General features: G+C 41.5%; 1 protein-coding gene across 2 annotated transcripts in view; it reads left to right on the forward strand.

The window, feature by feature from the left end:
* The window catches only part of adcy2a (adenylate cyclase 2a), a 75106-nt gene continuing 55456 nt past the window's right edge, over nt 1–19650 (forward strand). The window contains exons 1-2 of one of the 2 annotated variants that reach the window (XM_080895547.1): nt 1–71; nt 16302–16540. In XM_080895547.1, the coding sequence (XP_080751673.1) occupies nt 16313–16540 (228 nt within the window). In that variant the 5' untranslated portion in view covers nt 1–71; nt 16302–16312. Of the gene's footprint in view, nt 72–16002; nt 16541–19650 lie in introns of both variants that reach the window. The other variant, XM_080895546.1, reaches the window with a different exon arrangement.

The raw sequence follows: 19650 nt of genomic DNA on the forward strand, positions 1-19650 counted from the left end.
GGCGCCCTCTGCTGGACTGGTGCGAAACAATTTCCAGATCAAATGGGAGCAAACGAGGAGTTTGCGTTAAAGTAAGTTATCGAACATTTCAAGACGATAACATTTTAAAGAGAATAGGTATGGTATTTAAAATCTAAAAATATTTGCCAGTTGTTTACTTGCTTCGTCCTTGTTGTGACATTAGCACAGCTGCCATCTAATTACACTTACCAATAACAGCTCACTTTTACTCTTTTCCTAAAAAAGAAACCCCAAAGTGTGAAGTTTTTGACGTGATTAAAAAGATAAGCCCATTATTTTATTCGCACTTTTTGTGGCATATTGCATTAGGTGACAGTAAACTGAGTTCAGTGTTCCGCTGTGAAAATACACGGGTGATTGCCTTGGCTGACAAAGTGAGAGCTCCAGCGCAGCGTGCTGAAAGTTTTTGTATGAGAATTGTTACCACATGTGATTTTTGAAAGTCATTGAGAACAAGCATGCTCTATTTAATTTTTTAAACGTCATATGTTTTTCATTGCTCATTTTATGTTAATTTCATAGTGACATCTTGACCTAGCAGTCTTCTTGTAAGTGTTGTTGCTATTGTGTCAGCTTTCTTCTGCTTTGCACCATGGGCTGCTTACCTCCACCACATTAGCAGATACTTTCTCTCAACACAGCTGCTTCTGGTTCAGCTCCAGCTCTCGTTTGAAGCTTCTTTTAGGCCAGGATCTTTGGTTTCCCACAGTCTTTTAATCATGCTTGCCACAGTGTTAACATTAGGAAACTTCTCCTGACAGATAACACCCTCAGGGTTAGCACTGTTGACATCCCTGATGCATCTAAAGCTTTAAGACGGGTGGCTCTCTTTAAACTGTCTATAGAGAGATTTGTTTTCCTCTCTGTTGGTCTTCTACACAAATATTACTGTCCTCCTCAAGGCCTTTTGATGTGTCACCTCTGGTAACGCCCACCATCCATGTGCAAATCTTGTGCAAATAGAATGACTTACCCTGTGACTGATATATTTTTGGTGTGTTTTTTTTGTTTGTGTTTTTTTTTTTTTTTTTTGCTTGTTTTTGACTGAAGTATTTTTGGAGTATAGATTTTAGTATTATTGCACACAATATGTTGACACAACAAACTAACTATTTAGATACAAAATCCCAGCACACAATTTGGAAACCACTGATGTTGAATTTGATCCCAGAAAGGCAGATTGTAACTCTTATTTTGAAAGTGTAACAATATGAGTTTAGGATGCCTACCTAAAATAATGATTTGTGATGTTTAAATGCCATTTATATGTCCAGACAAAAATGAGAAATAGCCTCATAAACGATTTTGTCTTTTTCAAACCTTGTTACAAAGAGCAGAGGTAATCGTAAGGTGTTATTTAACACTATTAGTAATATTGTTACTCTTGCTCCACCTGCTGTCCCTATTTTTTCACATGACGTGAAATAATACTTGTCCATCAGCATCTTCATTGTGTGTTCCTGCATCAGCTCGGCGTGCTATTTCAGAAAGTTTTCACCCGTTTCTTTACTGAAGATGGTAAAATTGGTTGACTCACTGAAAGATTCCTCCTCTTCTCTCTCCTGTTTCAGTCTATTGGTCTTTGAGTGCTCACTATGATCAACACATTACTGGTTCATTCTACAGAAACTGCTCTTCTTAGTGTGTCCAGTGGCATTTTGTTGTAAAGTGATGCAGGAGAATGTTTCGTTTTGCTGATGTTAGACCTTACCTCTGCTTTTGATATTGTTCATATTTTGCTGAAGAGGCTCAGATATTGGGTGGGTGTCTGGTTCTCCTTTGCATCATTTCTACCTGAATGATGCTTTTCTGTGGCTGTTTCTAAGTACAGCTCCTTTGCCACTTCTCTTACATACAGTGTGCCACAAGATTCTGTTTTGGGGCCTTCTATTCACTCTGTAGCACATTTTGAGCACCTTTAAGGAATTATTTTATTACTGCTATGCAGATGACATTCAGTTATATATCTGAGGTTCTTAGTAGGAAATTTGTCAGAAGCACAAACAGGGACTTCATTTTTTCTTGAACTCAATGAAAAAGCTGCCCAGTCAACACACATATGTGGGGCCCAAATAGGGAGCAGCAGGGCTAATATTTGGGGCCCACTTGGGAAACCCAACTGGGGTCCAGCTAATTTTGTCCTCAGTTTCCATGGTGGCCCCAAATGTGTTTTCCTAGATGGGTTTATGCTGGGTCCCAGATAAGCCCCAAATCAGGCCCAGTCAAAAAAAATATGTGGGGCCCAGATGGGTAGAAGCAGATCTGATATTTGGGGCCCACTTGGGTTACCCACCTAGGACCCAGCTAATTTTGTCCTCAGTTTCCATGGTGGCCCCAAATGTGTTTGCCCAGATGGATTATTGATGGGACCCGGATGGGCCCCAAATCAGGCCCAGCCAACAAATGAGTATGGGGCCCAGATGGGTAGAAGCGGGTCTGATGGTTGGGGCCCACTTGGGTTACCCACCTGGCACCCAGCTACTTTTGTCCTCAGTTTCCATGATGGCACCAAATGTGTTTTCCCAGATGGGTTAATGATGGGTCCCAAATCAGCCCCAGACAATAAATGAGTATGGGGCCCAGATGGATAGAAGCAGGTCTGATACTTGGGGCCCACTTGGGTTACCAACCTGAGACCCAGCTATTTTTGTCGTCAGTTTCCATGGTGGCCCCAAGTGTGTTTGCCCAGATGGAATTTTGGATAATGTAAGTAAGCTATAATTTAAATCACCTGTACAACAAAGCCAGTTTATCTTTTTTATTAATACTGATTACTATGAAATTTTAAAACAGTATGCTTTTTTATATAATACATTTTTTGTTTGGAGAACAAGTTGACAAAAATGTCCACAGTATACACAAAACAATAACAAATAAATGTTATACAGTTTAAAGGAAAAACAAATGCAGCAAACCACAGCTTCTCACTCATTCACCAATCCATTGGTCCTGAAAGAAATAAAAAAAAATAAAAAATTAGTGCATTTTCACAAACAAAATCAGATTTGTGATAGTACTGAAGTTGTTTTGGAGGTTGTGCTGTTCAAGTTGTTTGACCTCCTACATTGAACTCTTTGAAGACCATGAGTATTCATGGAAACAGAAAAGCTATTTACAAAATGATTTACCAAGTAGGCACTCAAAAATTAAATTAATGTGAAACATTTTACCTTAAAACATTTAAGACAAATGTTTAAAAGATGTCTACATAGTTACAATGATAACTGGTGTTGTGGGCTGTCTCAGTGATTGGCACAGAGCTTAGAACAGGCAAGTGGTTAACCAGTTTTTTGCATGGTACAGCACCTCATAATGAACACAAAACAAAATAGTAAAATGTAACAAGGGCTACATCTACCAAGGAGAAAACAGATTCCACTTCTTGAGGTGTGTGCCAGGCGGGCGCCAATAATTTTCATGTAGGGCTGCCACGATTTGTCGACTAGTCACGATTACGTCGACTATCAAAATCGTCGACGACTGATTTAATAGTCGACGCGTCGTTTGAAGCTTTGTAAGATCACAAAAGACGCAGGAATAAGTGGCAGGATTTAAGAGTGTAATAACGGACTGAAACAGAAGATGGCAGCATTGCATGTACAAGGATGCCAGCTACCGTTAAACCCCGAAGAAGAAGAAGAAGCAGCTGTGTCCCAGAATTCATAGCGCGGCCCAGCGCAGTTTCCAACAATGGCGGCAGCTAGTTAGTTTTAATGTTACTCTTATTATTCTTTCTGGGTCACAAAATAAACGTTTAACATATTTTCAGGCGAGAATGTAGCTGTGTAAACCTCAAATATCTGCTCAGTTTATCAGGACACCACATATTTTCAAAAGCGCTCCGACGTTTTCGGAGACATCTGTTACCCACTAGCTCGTTAGCGAGCCGGGGGCTAGGCTCACTAGCGCCGTGAGAACACCGGACTCCCCGCAAATCGTTTTCAAACCCACCGCTGTCTTTCGCTACTCAGGTTAAATATATATGAGTCACTTAGATAACTTAAAATGTTATTGTTTGGCTTTTTTTTTTAGTATTTTATTTGTTCCTGAGTAAATCAGTTTGTCTGAGATTAAAGTTATAGTTTTTACACAGCTGAATAAACGTCAAGCAGACAACTGATTATCAGAAGTGTGAGATGCTCCAGAATATACTCCGGTGTCCTGTTATATTTTAGATAGCAAGGAGTTTATTAAACTTCACCGAAACAATCTGCAAATTTCATTAAAATTTAATAAACTATCATCTTGTCTTTATTTTTAGTTAGCACAGACCTTAAACACTTAAAGCTGTAAGCTAATGATAGTTATATAAGAGCAGATGCTGCTGGTGCAATAAGCTGTAGTTTTACGTCCAATGGATGATAATCTGATTAGTCGAATAATCGCAAAAATAATCGGTGACTAGTCGACTATCAAAATAATCGTTTGTGGCAGCCCTATTTTCATGTAAATCAAAAATAGGGCCATCAGATAAATCAGTGTGTTACTAATTACACTGGAAAAAATAGAGGCTGGCTCTGGAGTTCCTGGAGCTTATTCACATTCTGTGAGCAACCAAAAAACTGTTTAGTGAGAGACTTCAAGTATGCTACAAGCCAGAAAGAAACGTGGTCATTCCTGCCAGCAGCCACCAACCTCCAGAACAACATGAGCTGATGGTTTCATCTCCACAATTTGTACAGTCTATCTAAACCACGTGTCAAAGTCAAGGCCTGCGGGCCACATCCGGCCCGGCATACATTTATATCCGGCCCGCAAGATCATTTTATATAGATGTACTATTATTGTTATGCATGGCCCGGCGATATGAGGCGCTAATAATATACAAACTACAGATCCCATAATGCACCGCTGAAGCCTCCTTGCTGACCGCTAGGCTAACTGGGAACATTCCCGCGTCAATCAAGTCAAACTTCTGTTATTGCGAAGCTAGCCGCTCACAATGGTGGAGAGAAAAGTTGTTTCTGAATGACTGCAGCTGTAGTGAGCATCCGTTATTCAAACATCAACAAAATATCTTACAACTAATGAACTTACCATATAGCACTTCAAAAACTTTAAGCCCTCGAAATTCCCGCTTTCCATGGCACCCAACGAAGTTATATTGCCTGGAAAGAGCATTGTCCATAATGAAGGCCATCATTCTTCTTGTGGCTTCATCAACAGTGCTCCCTCTGATCTCTGCCACAACAGCAACCTTAGGACACGCAAGGACAATAATTTTACTGACAGTAGTACCATCAGTCACACCTAAAAGAAAGCAAGCACAGCTACACAGTAATTAGGCTCTATAATATTGATGCTAATTGACTGAGAAAGAGTTAGGTGTCAAAGTCAAACACTGTCTGATGTGAATGCAAAGAGCTAAATGATTCACCAAAAGTAATTTCTTAAGTTTTGGGTTTGGCATGGCACAACTTATAACTAGGTAATGTTTGGAGAAGTTATTTTATTAACAAAAATAGCAACTTTTGTTCAGCTCTCCTTCCACTCCTTCATTGCACTGACCATGTTCGAACAAACAGCAACTTTCCTTGATCATAACTGCTAGCATGAAACACAGACTGATTGAGGCATTAATCATTGAATATTGTTATTACATCATTATTATTTACCACTTCTTTTAGGAAGACAGGGTCTGCCAGTTTTTGCTCCAGTGCTGCCACATCTGCTACTGTCCGGATGGGAAATACAGCACCCTCGGGTAATACTGCAGCAACTGGTCCATCACGTTGTGTAAGGAGAGACTGTAGCATTCGACTGTGGACCCTCTGAGTGTCCTTAATGTCTTCCAGGAGGGTTAGAACACGTACAAACATGCTCGTATTGGTGGCTTGTAGAAGTTGTCTTGGAACTGGTTGTGAAACCACAGGTGAAGGAGTTGAGGGTTGTAGCGGCTGAACAAATGGATGAGTGATGTTCAGGAAGTGAGTTTCACTTGAATGTCTATTCTCCATTGCTGATGGTGGTGAGGTCTCTGGCTGTTCCGCAGTGTTGTCCCAATCCTCATCAGAGCTCGACGGGATCACTGGCCTTAAAACAAACAAACAAACAAAATACAACAAACATACACACACAAATAAATAATAATCCAAACACATAATTTAGGGTACTGGTTAGTCCTACAAACTAAAAACATTAATGTATATAATGGCATCAAAAAAAAGTCTAAAACAGATTTTTAAAAGTCAACAAATTATAAAGCGCTATTTTGAAATCATATCTGAACCTGATGAGCAGCAAGGCAAGTGTCTGCTAAAGAAACTGTCAGGTTTTTTTTTTTCTTATAATCTCAATAAATTTTTGCTTTTAAGGTGTTTTCAACACAATTACCTCCTTTTCCGCTTCCCTTTCCCAATCTGCTTCCAGAATCCAAATAAATTCCACCAAGGAAGGTTTCTAATTTTTGCTTTTAAGGTGTTTTCAACACAATTACCTCCTTTTCCGCTTCCCTTTCCCAATCTGCTTCCAGAATCCAAATAAATTCCACCAAGGAAGGTTGGTGGGAATGGGAAGCAGGAAATGCTGTCTAAAGGGCCAAACTTCCGTACATCTTGAGCTAGGTGTATTAAAGAATGTATATTATAACCAACAAAGTCAAGACCATAAATCAAAGCAAAATCTTTCACAAACTGCTTCAAAACATCCTCTGCATAATCACAGTCAGTTATCAATATACAAATCAGGACTTAGATGAATTCTTGTAGATACAGATAACAGTATAAAGTATCTATACATTTGGCTTGGTATATTATTCAGTAGAACTGGGCTTGTGTAAAGCAAAACTTGTCTCAATTCAGTTGCTTTCTACGTGCTAATTTCAATGAGAGACCTTGGTTTCCTTGCAAAACTTTAAGGAAGATATTGCCTGACAGAAACCATGAATGCTGAAATCAGTTAGAATTTGCATAGACTGTCTGCATTTTCGGGGACTTTTTAACCAAAGATAAATAAGCTTGCGCATTACCCCCATATCCCACACCCAGCTCGTTCAAAGTGACACCCCAACCTGGTGCTCTTTGCTGGCCATAGCACAAAGTTTCATCAGTCCTTTAGTCAACAGAAATTTCATGATAACATAATCTTTAGCATGTTCATCGCAATCGTAGTGCTCTTCCTCAAGTGTTTTATTCTCAAAAGAATCAGAGTACAATATTAAGTCCTGATGATGCTCTGACTCATTTTACTGTGAAACGAAACTAAAATGTTCAACAACTTTCTGAGCTCTTTGTCCTCTGAGATTGCTCCATTGCTTTCTGAAAGACAGCTCACAGATTCTGAAGCTCCAGGTTTCATCACTCTCCAATCAAAATTCAAAATTAACTGAACCAGCAGCAAAAGAAGATCCAAACTACGCTTCACATTTGATAAATACTGATAAGGTTTCCGAAAGAGACTCAGGCGCAGGCCAGGGTTTTCCTTTAAGCGAAGGACAGTGCGTTTATTTACAGTGAACACAATACACCAAGTGGCTATATACAACGTGCAGGGGAAACGGGTCCGGGTCGCCAGGGTCCGTGGGAAACAGGGTTGGGAGAAGGGTGTTCCACACTTTCTGTACAAAAACGTTCCCCCTCAATCACTCCTCTCCGCATCGGGTTCCAAAAATGATCTACACACAAAACGTCTGGTTAGCAGGATAATTATAAGAAATTCTCAAGGTACAGGTTAGCAGAAACACAAGTCTAACTGACACTGATAGCTCAACGATCCAGCGAAGACTAGTGCAGACTCGCCATCTAAGTAGTGCAGTAATCAGCTGGGATCAGCGGCCGGTGTGGTGATGAGCAGGTGTGTGGGCCAGCAGCGGGAGCCCGCAGTGAGCATCGCCGTGGCGAGAGAGAGAGAGAGTGAGAGAGAGGGCGAGAGAGCAAACAAACCACAAACATATTGCCCCATAGAGGATTGACCAGCGGGGCACAGGGACCATGACAGTACCCCCCCCCCTCAACGGGAGCCCCCCGGCGACCCACCAGGCTTACCAGGATGAGACAGATGGAAGGCCCGCAGCATACGCTCGTCCAGGACAGCGGCCCGCGGAACCCAGGACCGGTCCTCAATGCCATAGCCCTCCCAGTCCACAAGGTACTGGAAGCCACGCCCGCGGCGGCGAGAGTCCATAATCCGCGTGATGGAATAGGCGGGCAAGCCGTCCACAAGCCGGGCGGGCGGAGGGGGCCTGGAAGGAGGGCACAGGTCGCGCAGGCGGAGACGTACTCCCGAGCGTCCTTAGTCAGAGAAGGCCACCAGAAGCAGCGCTGGAGGAAGTTGATAGTGCGGTGGACCCCTGGGTGGCACGTAAAGCGGGCAGTGTGGGCCCATTGAAGTACTTGAGAACGTACTGATTGAGGGACGTAGAGCCGTTGGGCTGGCCCACCTCCCGGATCCGGTTCCGACACCTGAGCCTCCCGAATGGCTGCTTCGATCCCCCAGGAGATGGTGCCCACGACACAGGTGGCGGGGAGAACGGGAGCGGGCTCAGTGGCGTCCTCCGAGACTGAGAACTGACGGGACAGGGCGTCGGGTTTGACATTCTGGGAACCGGGTCTGTAAGAGATGGAGAAGTGGAAACGGGTGAAAAACAGGGCCCACCTGGCCTGTCGGGCGTTGAGCCTCTTAGCTGATTGCAGGTATGCCAGGTTCTTGTGGTCTGTCCAGACGAGGAAAGGCTGAGCCGTGCCTCCAACCAGTGCCGCCACTCCTCCAGGGCTAGTTTTATCGCCAGCAGTTCCCGATCCCCGACATCATAGTTTCTCTCTGCAGGGGACAGACGGCGGGAGAAGAAGGCACAAGGGTGGAGCTTACCGTCCTTTCGTTGCGACAGAACCGCTCCAACCCCTGAGTCGGACGCGTCGACCTCGACCACAAATGGCTGCATGAGGTCGGGTTGGATCAGGATGGGGGCTGAGGCGAATCGTTTCTTCAGTTCTTGGAAAGCTACCTGAGCTTCTTTGTTCAACTGAAAAGGAAGCTTGGGAGAGGTTAGCTGGGTCAGCGGCAAGGCAACTCGGCTGAAGTCCCGAATGAACCGCCGGTAAAAGTTGGCAAACCCAAGGAAACGTTGCAGTTGGTGCCTATTAGGAGGTTCCGGCCACTCAACAACGGCTTTTACCTTCACAGGGTCCGGGCGGAGATTTCCTTGGTCGATTATGTACCCCAGGAATGCGACGGTGGAGATGTGGAACTCACACTTTTCTCCTTTGACGAACAATCGGTTTTCGAGGAGTCGTTGCAGGACCTGTCTGACATGGGTCTCGTGCTCGGATTGGTTTCTGGAAAAGATCAGGACGTCATCTAGATAGACAAAAACAAAACGGTTAATGAAGTCTCTGAGCACGTCATTCACCAGGGCTTGGAACACCGCAGGGGCGTTAGTGAGACCAAAGGGCATGACAAGGTACTCGAAGTGGCCGAGGTGGGTGTTGAAGGCGGTCTTCCACTCATCGCCCTCACGGATGCGAACCAGATGGTATGCGTTTCGCAAATCCAGTTTGGTGAAAACAGTAGCCCCCTGGAGGAGCTCGAAGGCCGAACTGAGGAGCGGCAGAGGGTATTTATTTTTTACTGTGATGTTGTTTAATCCGCGATAGTCGATGCATGGCCGGAGGGTTTTATCCTTCTTTTCGACAAAGAAGAAGCCTGCCGCGACTGGAGAGGTGGAGGCCCGAATGAGGCCGGCAGCCAGGGATTCCGTGATGTACTTGTCCATAGCGTCTCGTTCTGGAAGTGAGATGCTATATAGCCGACTGGTGGGTAAAGGAGCTCCCGGGAGCAGTTCGATAGCACAGTCATAGGGCCTATGCGGAGGAAGTGACTGGGCGCGGGCCTTTTGAAACACCTCAGCTAGGTCGTGATAAACAGAGGGCACATTAGTTAAATCAGCTGATTTCAATTCCCCAGGAGAGGGCGTTTCAGTGCTTGGAGGCGAGGCAGCTTTAAGGCAGGTCATGTGGCAGTCCTCCCCCCACCCAGTGACACGCCCCTTTAGCCAATCTATGTGAGGGTTGTGCTGCTGTAGCCAAGGATGGCCGAGAACTAGTGGAGTGCGAGTTGCTTTAAACACCAAAAAACAGATTTCTTCAGAATGATTGCCAGAGAGGGTGAGCTCGACAGGCTCCATCACCAGAGTGATGTCTGGAAGGCGTTGACCTGACAACGCCGTAACACGTAAGGCATGAGGCAGGGGTTCCAATAGTAACCCAAGTTGCCGGGCTAACTGACAGTCAATAAAGTTTTGTTCCGCCCCAGAGTCGATCAACACCGATAGGGAGCGGCTCTTAGAGTGAATGGAAAGCGTGGCCGGTAGTGTTAAACGGGGAGGAGCTTCTTCCTGGCTCAGCTCGCCCACCAGTACTCCTACCATCACTGGCGGGCGCGCCCTTTTGCCCGCGAAGGGCAGGTAGCCACAACATGTCCCCTGTGACCACAATAGAGGCACTCACCGGCCGTAATCCTGCGCTGACGCTCCGCCGCGGTGAGATGGGAGCCGCCCAGCTGCATGGGTTCCTCTCCATCCCCGCTCTCGTGAGTCCGGGAGGGGCCGGCATCCGCCATGGCGCCGGTGCCAGAGACTCCCGCAGCCTCATGGAAGTTGTAGTTCCGCTGCGACCGGCGAGCCCGTAGCCGCTCATCCACCTTAATGCACAGGGACATTAGCTCATTAAAGGAGGCAGGGAGATCACGCATGATTAGCTCGTCCCTTAATTCTTCTCTGATATTGTTCAGCAACGTGCTCCGTAGCGCCTCCTGATTCCACCCTGCCTCTTCTGCCAGAATCCAGAAGTCGATAGCGTATTCAGACATGCTTCTCCTACCTTGTTTGAAGTTGAGGAGACGGAGAGCAGCGGCCTCTGCCCCGGTGCCTGGGTTAAACACACTCTTAAATTTGGAGAGAAAGTCAGCGTAGGTGATGACAGGATCAGAGTTTAACACAACCTGGGCCCACTTTAGTGCACGGCCCCTCAGAAGTTGAACATAAGTGAAATAACGCGAGATTTCGAAAAGCACTCCTACATGGAGTGAAATTTTTTTCCCACTCAAATGTAAAACCATTTGTTTTATTTTATTAAGCGTCTTACAATTTTAAGTCACATCTGTTCTTTGTGTTTCACTTATATTAATATATTTTATATGTATATTTTGTTATTAATTAAATATACATATGCTGCCTCTGGCATAATTTATTATCAGTTATTTCATCTTAATTCATGTTTATACTTACACATGACTAATAATTATACTTAACTAAGATCGTTAAACTCAGTTGCCTGTTCATGCAACTTCCCATATGTTACCCATATGGTGCCCATAGAACATAGCCCATCTGGGCTGGCTCAAGTGGGTCCTACTTGGCTAACCCAGGTGGGTCCCAGATTGGATGCCCATTGTAAGCCCATCCCCACTTGGAACCCCCATAGCCCATGTGGGGCCCACATACTGGTGTTTACTGGGTGAAGTCCTTGTTGGTGCCCCTGACAGATTTTCTGCCTAAAGGCCCCTTACCTCATCTTAAACTGTCAGAGCAACTGGTGTATCTCTACAAAAACTAAATAGAAAAAAAGGAAACTCAATATTTTGACCACCCTTTTGCTTGACATGAACTGGAGTTAAGGATTTGGTTGCCAATCGATATTTAATGTCATTGTAATTCAGGTCCCAAAGTCAAACGAATACTGAGAGTGAAAAACGGTCTAAATTCTTTCATCTTTAATGAAATCATCAGCGTTGCTGCTTTACCAGGTGTAACAATTAAGTTTAACATCCAGGCATCCATGAAAACAGAATTTATTAAATTTAACGGAGTTAGAAGTTAACAGGAAGTTAGCTCGCTAGTTTCCACCTAAACATTTCATACCATGTTCTGGCTGAGAGATTTTTGAAACTAATTAAAACGTACAGCTCTGCTACCACTTCCAAAATAATGAAGACAGAAAACTAAACAGCAGTGGCGTTTGCAGGGTTACTGAAGTTGGACTACCTGGTATATAATGTTGTGCTACGTGATTGCTAGCAACACAGCTATGTTAGCATAACATTAGCACAGTGAAGCTGGCGGATGAACGCCAACTTTTTTTCCACTCGATAAAAGTTAACGTGAGGGATTCTGGTGGTTAAAGGCAAATGCAATCGCATAGCAGTATGCTATACACGGGCCAAACTTCAGTCAGGAGAACAACTGAGATTATTCAACCACAATACAAGGTTAGTTATTAATATACTGCAACATAGAGCAGCTGCGAGAGAATTCAACATTAATGAATCAGTGTTACGGAAGCGCAGTTTTTGGCTTTCCCCATATTTCAAAAGTGCTTCATCTCTTTGCTATGACTCGCGGCATAATTGTTGTAGCCACTGCGACGCTTTCGACCAAAACAGGCTTAGCTTGATGACATCATCAACATGCGCTATCGCGATAGAGCGGTATAGTCAAAATCTCTATCGTTGGCCAAATTTATATCGTTTCTATCGTATATCGTTTATATCGCCCACCCCTAAAATTGTCATGCAGGCAGAATGGTCACTGTCCTCTTTAGTTTAAGATGCAGACCATGTTTTCCAAAAACAATTTCAAATTTTGATTCATCTGAGCACAGAACAGCTTTCCACTTTGCTTCAGTCCATTTTAACTATGTTTTTTTGGCCAGTGAAGATGGTGAAATTTCTGGATCATGTTGAGATATGGCTTCTTTTTTATATTATAGAGCTTTAAAATGCATCGGCTGTAAAAACAAGAACTGTTTCCAGATACTGATTTCTACAAGTGTTTCTGAGCCCATGCATTCATTGACATGACCGAATCATGCCCATTTTTAATGCAGTGGTGCCTCAGGGCCTGAAAATCATGAGCATTCAATATTGATTTTCAGCCTTGTGCCGTGCACAGATTCTGTAGTACTTATCATCTTCTTTTGATTGTATGTACTGTAGATGATGAGTACCCAAAGATCTTTGGGATTTAATGTCAGAAGATTTTTCTGAAATTGTTTCACAATTTGGAAATGCAGGTTTTTGCAGGTTAGTGAATCTGCAGATTATGACTCACTTTTGTTGATGCCATCAAGTTAAAAATGAGGAAATGTTTTTTCCTAAAATCGTATGTTTACTCATTTTAAAAACTTTGTTTTTTAAATATATATATTCCACTGTGAATAACATGGATTCATGAGCCTCGCATTGATTTTTTTTTTAACACTTTATACATTGTCCCAATTTCTGCAGAATTGAGTTTATAAAACAACAGGATAGTTTTCTTTGACCAAAACAATCATCTTTCCTACATAAGCTGCCAGTGTCACCTACAGCACATGGCCATATCAAACTATAATAATGTTACTGAGAAAAGATGAGTGAAAGAAGAGACGGGACGTAAGATGGTAGCAGAAAGTAGGTCAAGATAGAATGAGCTCACCAACTGGAGGCATGATGGGGGGGAAGAGGGAAGAAAGGGAAAATAAAAGGCATGTGAAAAGGGAACCTGAATTGTGATGTGGAAAAAAAAAAATGAAGGGATAGGAAAATATTGGATGAAGTAGGGGAACAGAAGTTGAAGCTCACAAAATGGATATACTTTTTTATACCCTGAAAAAGGATAGAAATATGAATTTGAAGGAGAGAATATATAAGGATTTCTTTGGGACATGATGGGGAGAGGATGAAAGGTGCGAGATGGAAGAAGGGATTGGAATGCAGGAGCAGAGACAGCGTACTTGTGGAAAATGAGCTGGGAAAATACCTGGGTATGAAATAAGAGGTGAAGGCAGAGATGAAAGCTAAGAGAAAATGGGTGAATAAAATGATGCTATGATGTGCAGGTACTGATGAAGACGAGCGAAAAGAATAGTTAGCAAAGAAAAGCAGGGTGGCTGTGGTTCAGGACAAATCAAAGCTCCATGTTGCAGGCAGGATACTAGTGCCAGATATTTAACTCCACGCTGAGCACTGTAAAAATGTGAATTTGTTTTATAAAAGCTCTTTGAGGGATACATTCCTGTCCATTTATGAGGGAGGTGTAGCTACATTTTTTTTAACTACTGCCCACAAATATTCTCAGCTTCATTTGGAATGAATAAGTATCATGTTTTCCCGTCTGCACATTATCTCTAAATTAGCTTAATTGGTCACATTGCACTCTATCCTTATAACAATATTAAAATAAATTATTTATAAGGAAGCAGGAAAAAATCTTTCATTTGCAGCATATTAAATCATCAATTAATAACTGATTTATTGTTATGTTTAGGTGATATCCAAACATGGAACTACAGTGCAAGAAATATTCAGATTTTCTGTATTGATGACGGCTGGCAGATACTGTGGCCCTCAAAGCCGTGCCTGGATGTGCCTGAAATTCTTAAACGGTTGAATCAGATAAACTGAAATTTGCCAGTTCTGATGTGTTCACACTCAAAGCTTCAAGCCTTAAATATGGAAGTTGGTGGAACATCTTGACAGGTTAACCTACCATTTAAAGATTATGTGGCATGCTGGTTGTTCAGCAATGATACAAATAGTCAAATCCTTTTTTTAACAATAGAATGCAGATACAGCTTTGATACTCTGTGATTTTTTTTTTTCCTTTTTCCCAGTTGGAGCTGAGCTTTGTACAATAAAAATATATCATCAGTACGGCTTCGCAGTCTCCATTTGGTCAGGCAGACCCAGAGTTGATAAAAATGTGAGCTGAACTCTCTTCAAACATAAATGTTAAATTGTTGATATTGGAAAACTTTACGAGTAGCTCACATATAATTCTTTAGTAATGATAATTTATTTTAGGGCTCCTCAATCAAATCCAAATAATTTTAAATCACATCACCCATTTCATCTCCAAGTCCAAATGTTTTCATTATTTTCTGTTTTGCAGTTGAAAAATGTTACAGTCACATGCTAAACCCTTCAGCATTCCATAGGGTATATTTGTAGTTTTAATATAGAAATTATATATTTGTTGTTTATTATTGTTTTTTCAGTAATATGTCGTTTTGCTGTGCAAACTCAGCCCACAAATGAGGTTGTTCAGGTTTTAGGGGATTAGAGGAACCTGTCATGATTTACTCATCTTTGTAATGACAGTGGTTTGGCCAGCACCACCTTTCGGTTGCCCCCTGTGTGTGTGCGTGTGTGTGTGTGTGTCTGTGTGTTCCTGTCTAGCTATCTTTGTACTATATATGTGAGAACCAGCAGTCACTTGTAAGGACACACAACCCGGTCCTCACATTTTTGAATTTTTTGAGGCTCAAAATGTGGTTTTAGTGTCAGGGTTACAATTAGGTTATGGTAAGGGGCTAGGGAAACCATTGTGTCAATGAGGGTCCTCACTAAGATAGCTGAACGGGGTTGTGTGTGTGTGTGTGTTGGCATTTGTGCATGTGCATCATTGCAGGAGTACACACACAGGATTTGAGGAGATGCCATGTATGTACAAGTGTGCCAGTTTTCAGTTTTTCTGGGCAGGCACATCATTGCTCATACTCGTAACGTCCTACTATACATTGATAACAAATTTATTTGGATATTTTTTAACCTCAACTGAGGTTCTGTTTTGTAATCTGCAGTTGGGGGAAAAAATGCAAATATGCATGTTTTGACAAATGTGTTATTTGCTTGGCTATTTATTAAGTAAGAGAGGCAAAGGGGATAACTGAAAAAGAATTGATTTAATGATATGGTTTATCGCTGCTCTGAAAATCATCATCATCTGGGTTACAGCTCTAGGACTGGGCTCAAACCCATGTTATTACAAATAATACCACATAATGCATTCTCCATAAATGTCAGTTTCTCTGCTCCTTTCATTTTTCTACTCTTTCATTCACTTGCTGACTTTTCCCTGCTGCTGCACCTTCTTTTTCTTTCTCCCCTCCCCCTTAGCCCTCTCTCCCTCCTCTTTCCCTCCACTTCCCTCCCACTTTTCTCTCTCTCACTCTAAAGAGCACTCACTGCCTGCACTTCTCTTCATTTTCCACCCCAACATGTTGGCAGGAGGAGAAAGAGGAGGATGTTGCGCTCTACCCTTGGTGCGTTTTTGCCACCACTCCGGCCAGCGCACACTGCCTCTGACTCAGACTCAGCCTCAGCTTTCAGCCGTCCCCGCCTGAAAGACTTGAGAGGGGAGGTGGAGAAGGACTCGAAGACTAAGCTGGAGCTTAGGAGCTCTCACTTCAGGGTCCTCAACAGGAACAACAACAGCAGAAGAACAGAAAAGAGCAACTGCTCTTCATCTGTGGTGGAAACTACTCATACCTCAGCAGTGACCACCTCCTCTTTTTCCTCCCTCTCAGCTCCAAGATCCATGTGGCAGGAGGCTATAAGGAGAAAGCGGTATCTCCTTGACCGGACAGGGGAGTCTGAAGTAAACAGAAGAGGAGGTGGTGGTGAAGTGAAGAGAAACAAGTCCCCAGACTGGCTGTATGAATCATACTACTGTATGAGCCAGCAGCATCCTCTGATTGTCTTTTTGCTCCTCATAGTGATGGGTGCCTGCCTGGCTCTGCTGACTGTGTTCTTTGCTTCAGGACTGGTAAGCTGCTCATTCAAAACACACAGAAACAAACACACACATGCAGACTTATGTGTGTGTAGGAAATGAATATTAAACAGTTGCATTTATTGAAGTGGATGCAAGCCACATACTGTATAATGTATATATTATATAATGTATAGTGTACATCCTATAAGTATTCATGCAAATGGGGTCACCGAAACTGACTACACACAGTTTGTTTGTACATACATGCTTAGGTTGTCACAGCATGTCTTTATTGCAAAACTAATGTGAGGAGAAGGGTGAGATAAAGGTGAGAGGGGATGCAAGGGTCTTAGTTATTTTATGAGCTCATAGCTGCAGAAAGATCTGTTTCCTTTTTTCACTATTTTCATGGAGTATGTTTTCCGGAAAAATCTGAAAATTCATAAAGTGAAAAAAGGCTCTAAAATAGCACAATATAAGTGCTTATGGTCATTGGCTCTGCTTCCATTTTAGACTGTCCTTCATTAGCTTCCTACTTTCATACTGTTATATAACTAAGAAAACAAGAACTCTTTAGACATTGGCCGAATCTAGAAAAGTGTCTCTCTCCTACTGTCTCTGCTGTGTCTGTTGTTTTGAAGTGATCAGTCTAAAACATACAAAGACACAGTATTGCATAGAAAGCACTGGCTCACAGAGCACATATCACATAATATTTAGAAAATCTTGCATAGTAACCTGATGAGCTCACTAACATGTGGTTGGAAAGTCAGCTGTTGCAGTTCCTTGCATGGACAATCAGTTAGAACGAAACAAAATCATAAATGTCTGATTAGGTAACAAATGACACATCAAAAAGGCTGAAATCTTATGAGCGAGCATATCATAATCTGGAAACTTTCAAATTTTTAGTTAAGAATGTTTTAATAATGTTACATACATTTTTAATTGTTGCATATTATAATATTAGTGGTATCCACGGGGTGGGATGAGGTGAATGTGCGTCCTAACATGACAAAAATGATCTTTTTTTTTTTTTTTTCAAAAATTAGTTTTTATTCAACTGTGAGTAGATATTGAAGCATGTAGATATTGTGCAGTTCACATATCATCACTATTTTATAGTTCAGGTGTTAGGACCAGGTTGAAACCAGGTGGTAGCTTTCAGTGGGGGCTCATACCTAATTACTGAAACAATAACAATAGCAGATTACCAAGATTCAGCACTATCAACTAAGACTGGCTGACACTGCAGCACGGTGTAAAGGTTCAACCAGCTCTGATGGGATGATAATGGCTCTGCCTTTACGTTATTAAAAAGACCTGTGCTCATACTGCTTTTCTTACTGTGCTAGAGTTACAGCAAAAACACAGTCACTCTTTTCTCAACTTTTACTGTACTCCAGTACAGTTAAAAGCAAAAAAAGCACAATAAAATATAAAAAAAACATATAAAAGCATTTATCCAGTGATGATAAGTTAGGTTTATTACTAAAATAGGCAGTACATTGTGTTTGGAAATGAGAACTGCAACAAAATACTTGTTTAAAAGCCGTGCAAAAGTCATTCAGAAATAAAGATAGGTAGGGATTTACTACTCTGTGAGAAACTGCTTTACATTAATTTAATGGTACAATAATTCCAATGGGGGATAATATACTTGCAAACAAAAGGTCTGAACAGCACTATGACTTACAGATGACTACAATAACCAGTTTCCTATGGTTAGTTGGTGTGTTATCTGAAATTTAAAAAATGTAAGATTTCGTTCAAAAACCCATGGATGGCTCTTTCTCTATGCTATAGAGAATGAAGACTGTCTGGCTTGTTCTCAGGTCAAAGTTCAAAGGTCAGTTCCTTGATGGTAGCATTACTGCTCATTTAGTAATTTTTGGAGAACATCTTGCTTATTTCAGCAAGAAAAACAGCATTTCACATTTTCCATCAGCGTGATTGTGTAGTAGGCGAACTGGTGCTAAACTATACTGTCTACAGTGCAGCTTGTATTGAAAACACTCATACCATTATGCAATGAAAAGAATGGCAAATATCAAGCAATAATATGGGAATATTATGCTTTCATAACAGCATTTGGTCCCCTCAGTACCCAAACACTTAGCAAGGTGCTGTTAAAACAAGAGGTGATGCAGCACTGTGGGGAAATAAGCCTCTGTCTCAGGTTTTTAAAACATGTTGCTGGCATCAAATTCAAAAACAACATTGGATATATTATAGTTGTACTGTTTTCAGTTAAATATATGCTTCGAAATTATGTCTGAACTTCAGAAAGGTCGTGCAGGTCATTGCTTTGACACTAGTACTGGGAGTCAGCAGTTAAATAGTGCCCTCTTTCTTTTATCAAATCAAGAATAATTTTAGAATAATAGAATATTTTCTTCTTCCTGCTCCTTTTCACACATGGTTGTAGTGCTTTATTGATAGAAAGTGTGGTTGGTTTGTTTGATCTGTTGTACCAAGTGTGAAATAAATAAATAAATGAAATGAAATGAAAGAATAATAGATTTATAGTTTGAATTTCTAACCACTATTGAAACAAATCATGATACAAGTTTTCCAAACTAGATTATAAATATCATGGATACACTCTCTTGTAATAGTGATGTTATGGGTTTCCACATGGAGAGATAAGATAGTTGGTCATTCTTAAGATTTGACACCTTAGTCTCAGCCTGAAGGATAACTTCATCTTGACCTTATTATTTAACACAAATGTTTAACTAGATCAAAATATAGAAGTATTTTTAACCCCAAGGTAAAAGCGCCTAAAACCATTAATAATTAACATAAAGCAAGAAGCATAAACCAGAACCAACCAAGAGTCTTTTGAAACTGTAGTTTTAGGAAAACAGTTCTATTAAATAAAAATATAAATAAAAACATTAACAAATATCTTTTTAATGTTTTTGTTGGTACACAGTGAATAAATCTTTTCCTGCCCACTGCTCAGACTATCTGTTTCAACATCTTCTGCCTTCTGTTTTTTATTTTTATGTATTTATTTATATATATATTTTTCCTCTATCCCTGTGCTGGATATGCATGAATTTTCTGATTGCTATTTTTTTTTCTCCATCATCCCATTCTTATGCCATCTATCACCTCCTCATATTTCTGTCTCTCTTTTTATTCATATCCCATCA

This window comes from Rhamphochromis sp. 'chilingali' (assembly GCF_963969265.1).
Source record: "Rhamphochromis sp. 'chilingali' genome assembly, chromosome: 11".
Classification (NCBI taxonomy): domain Eukaryota; kingdom Metazoa; phylum Chordata; class Actinopteri; order Cichliformes; family Cichlidae; genus Rhamphochromis; species Rhamphochromis sp. 'chilingali'.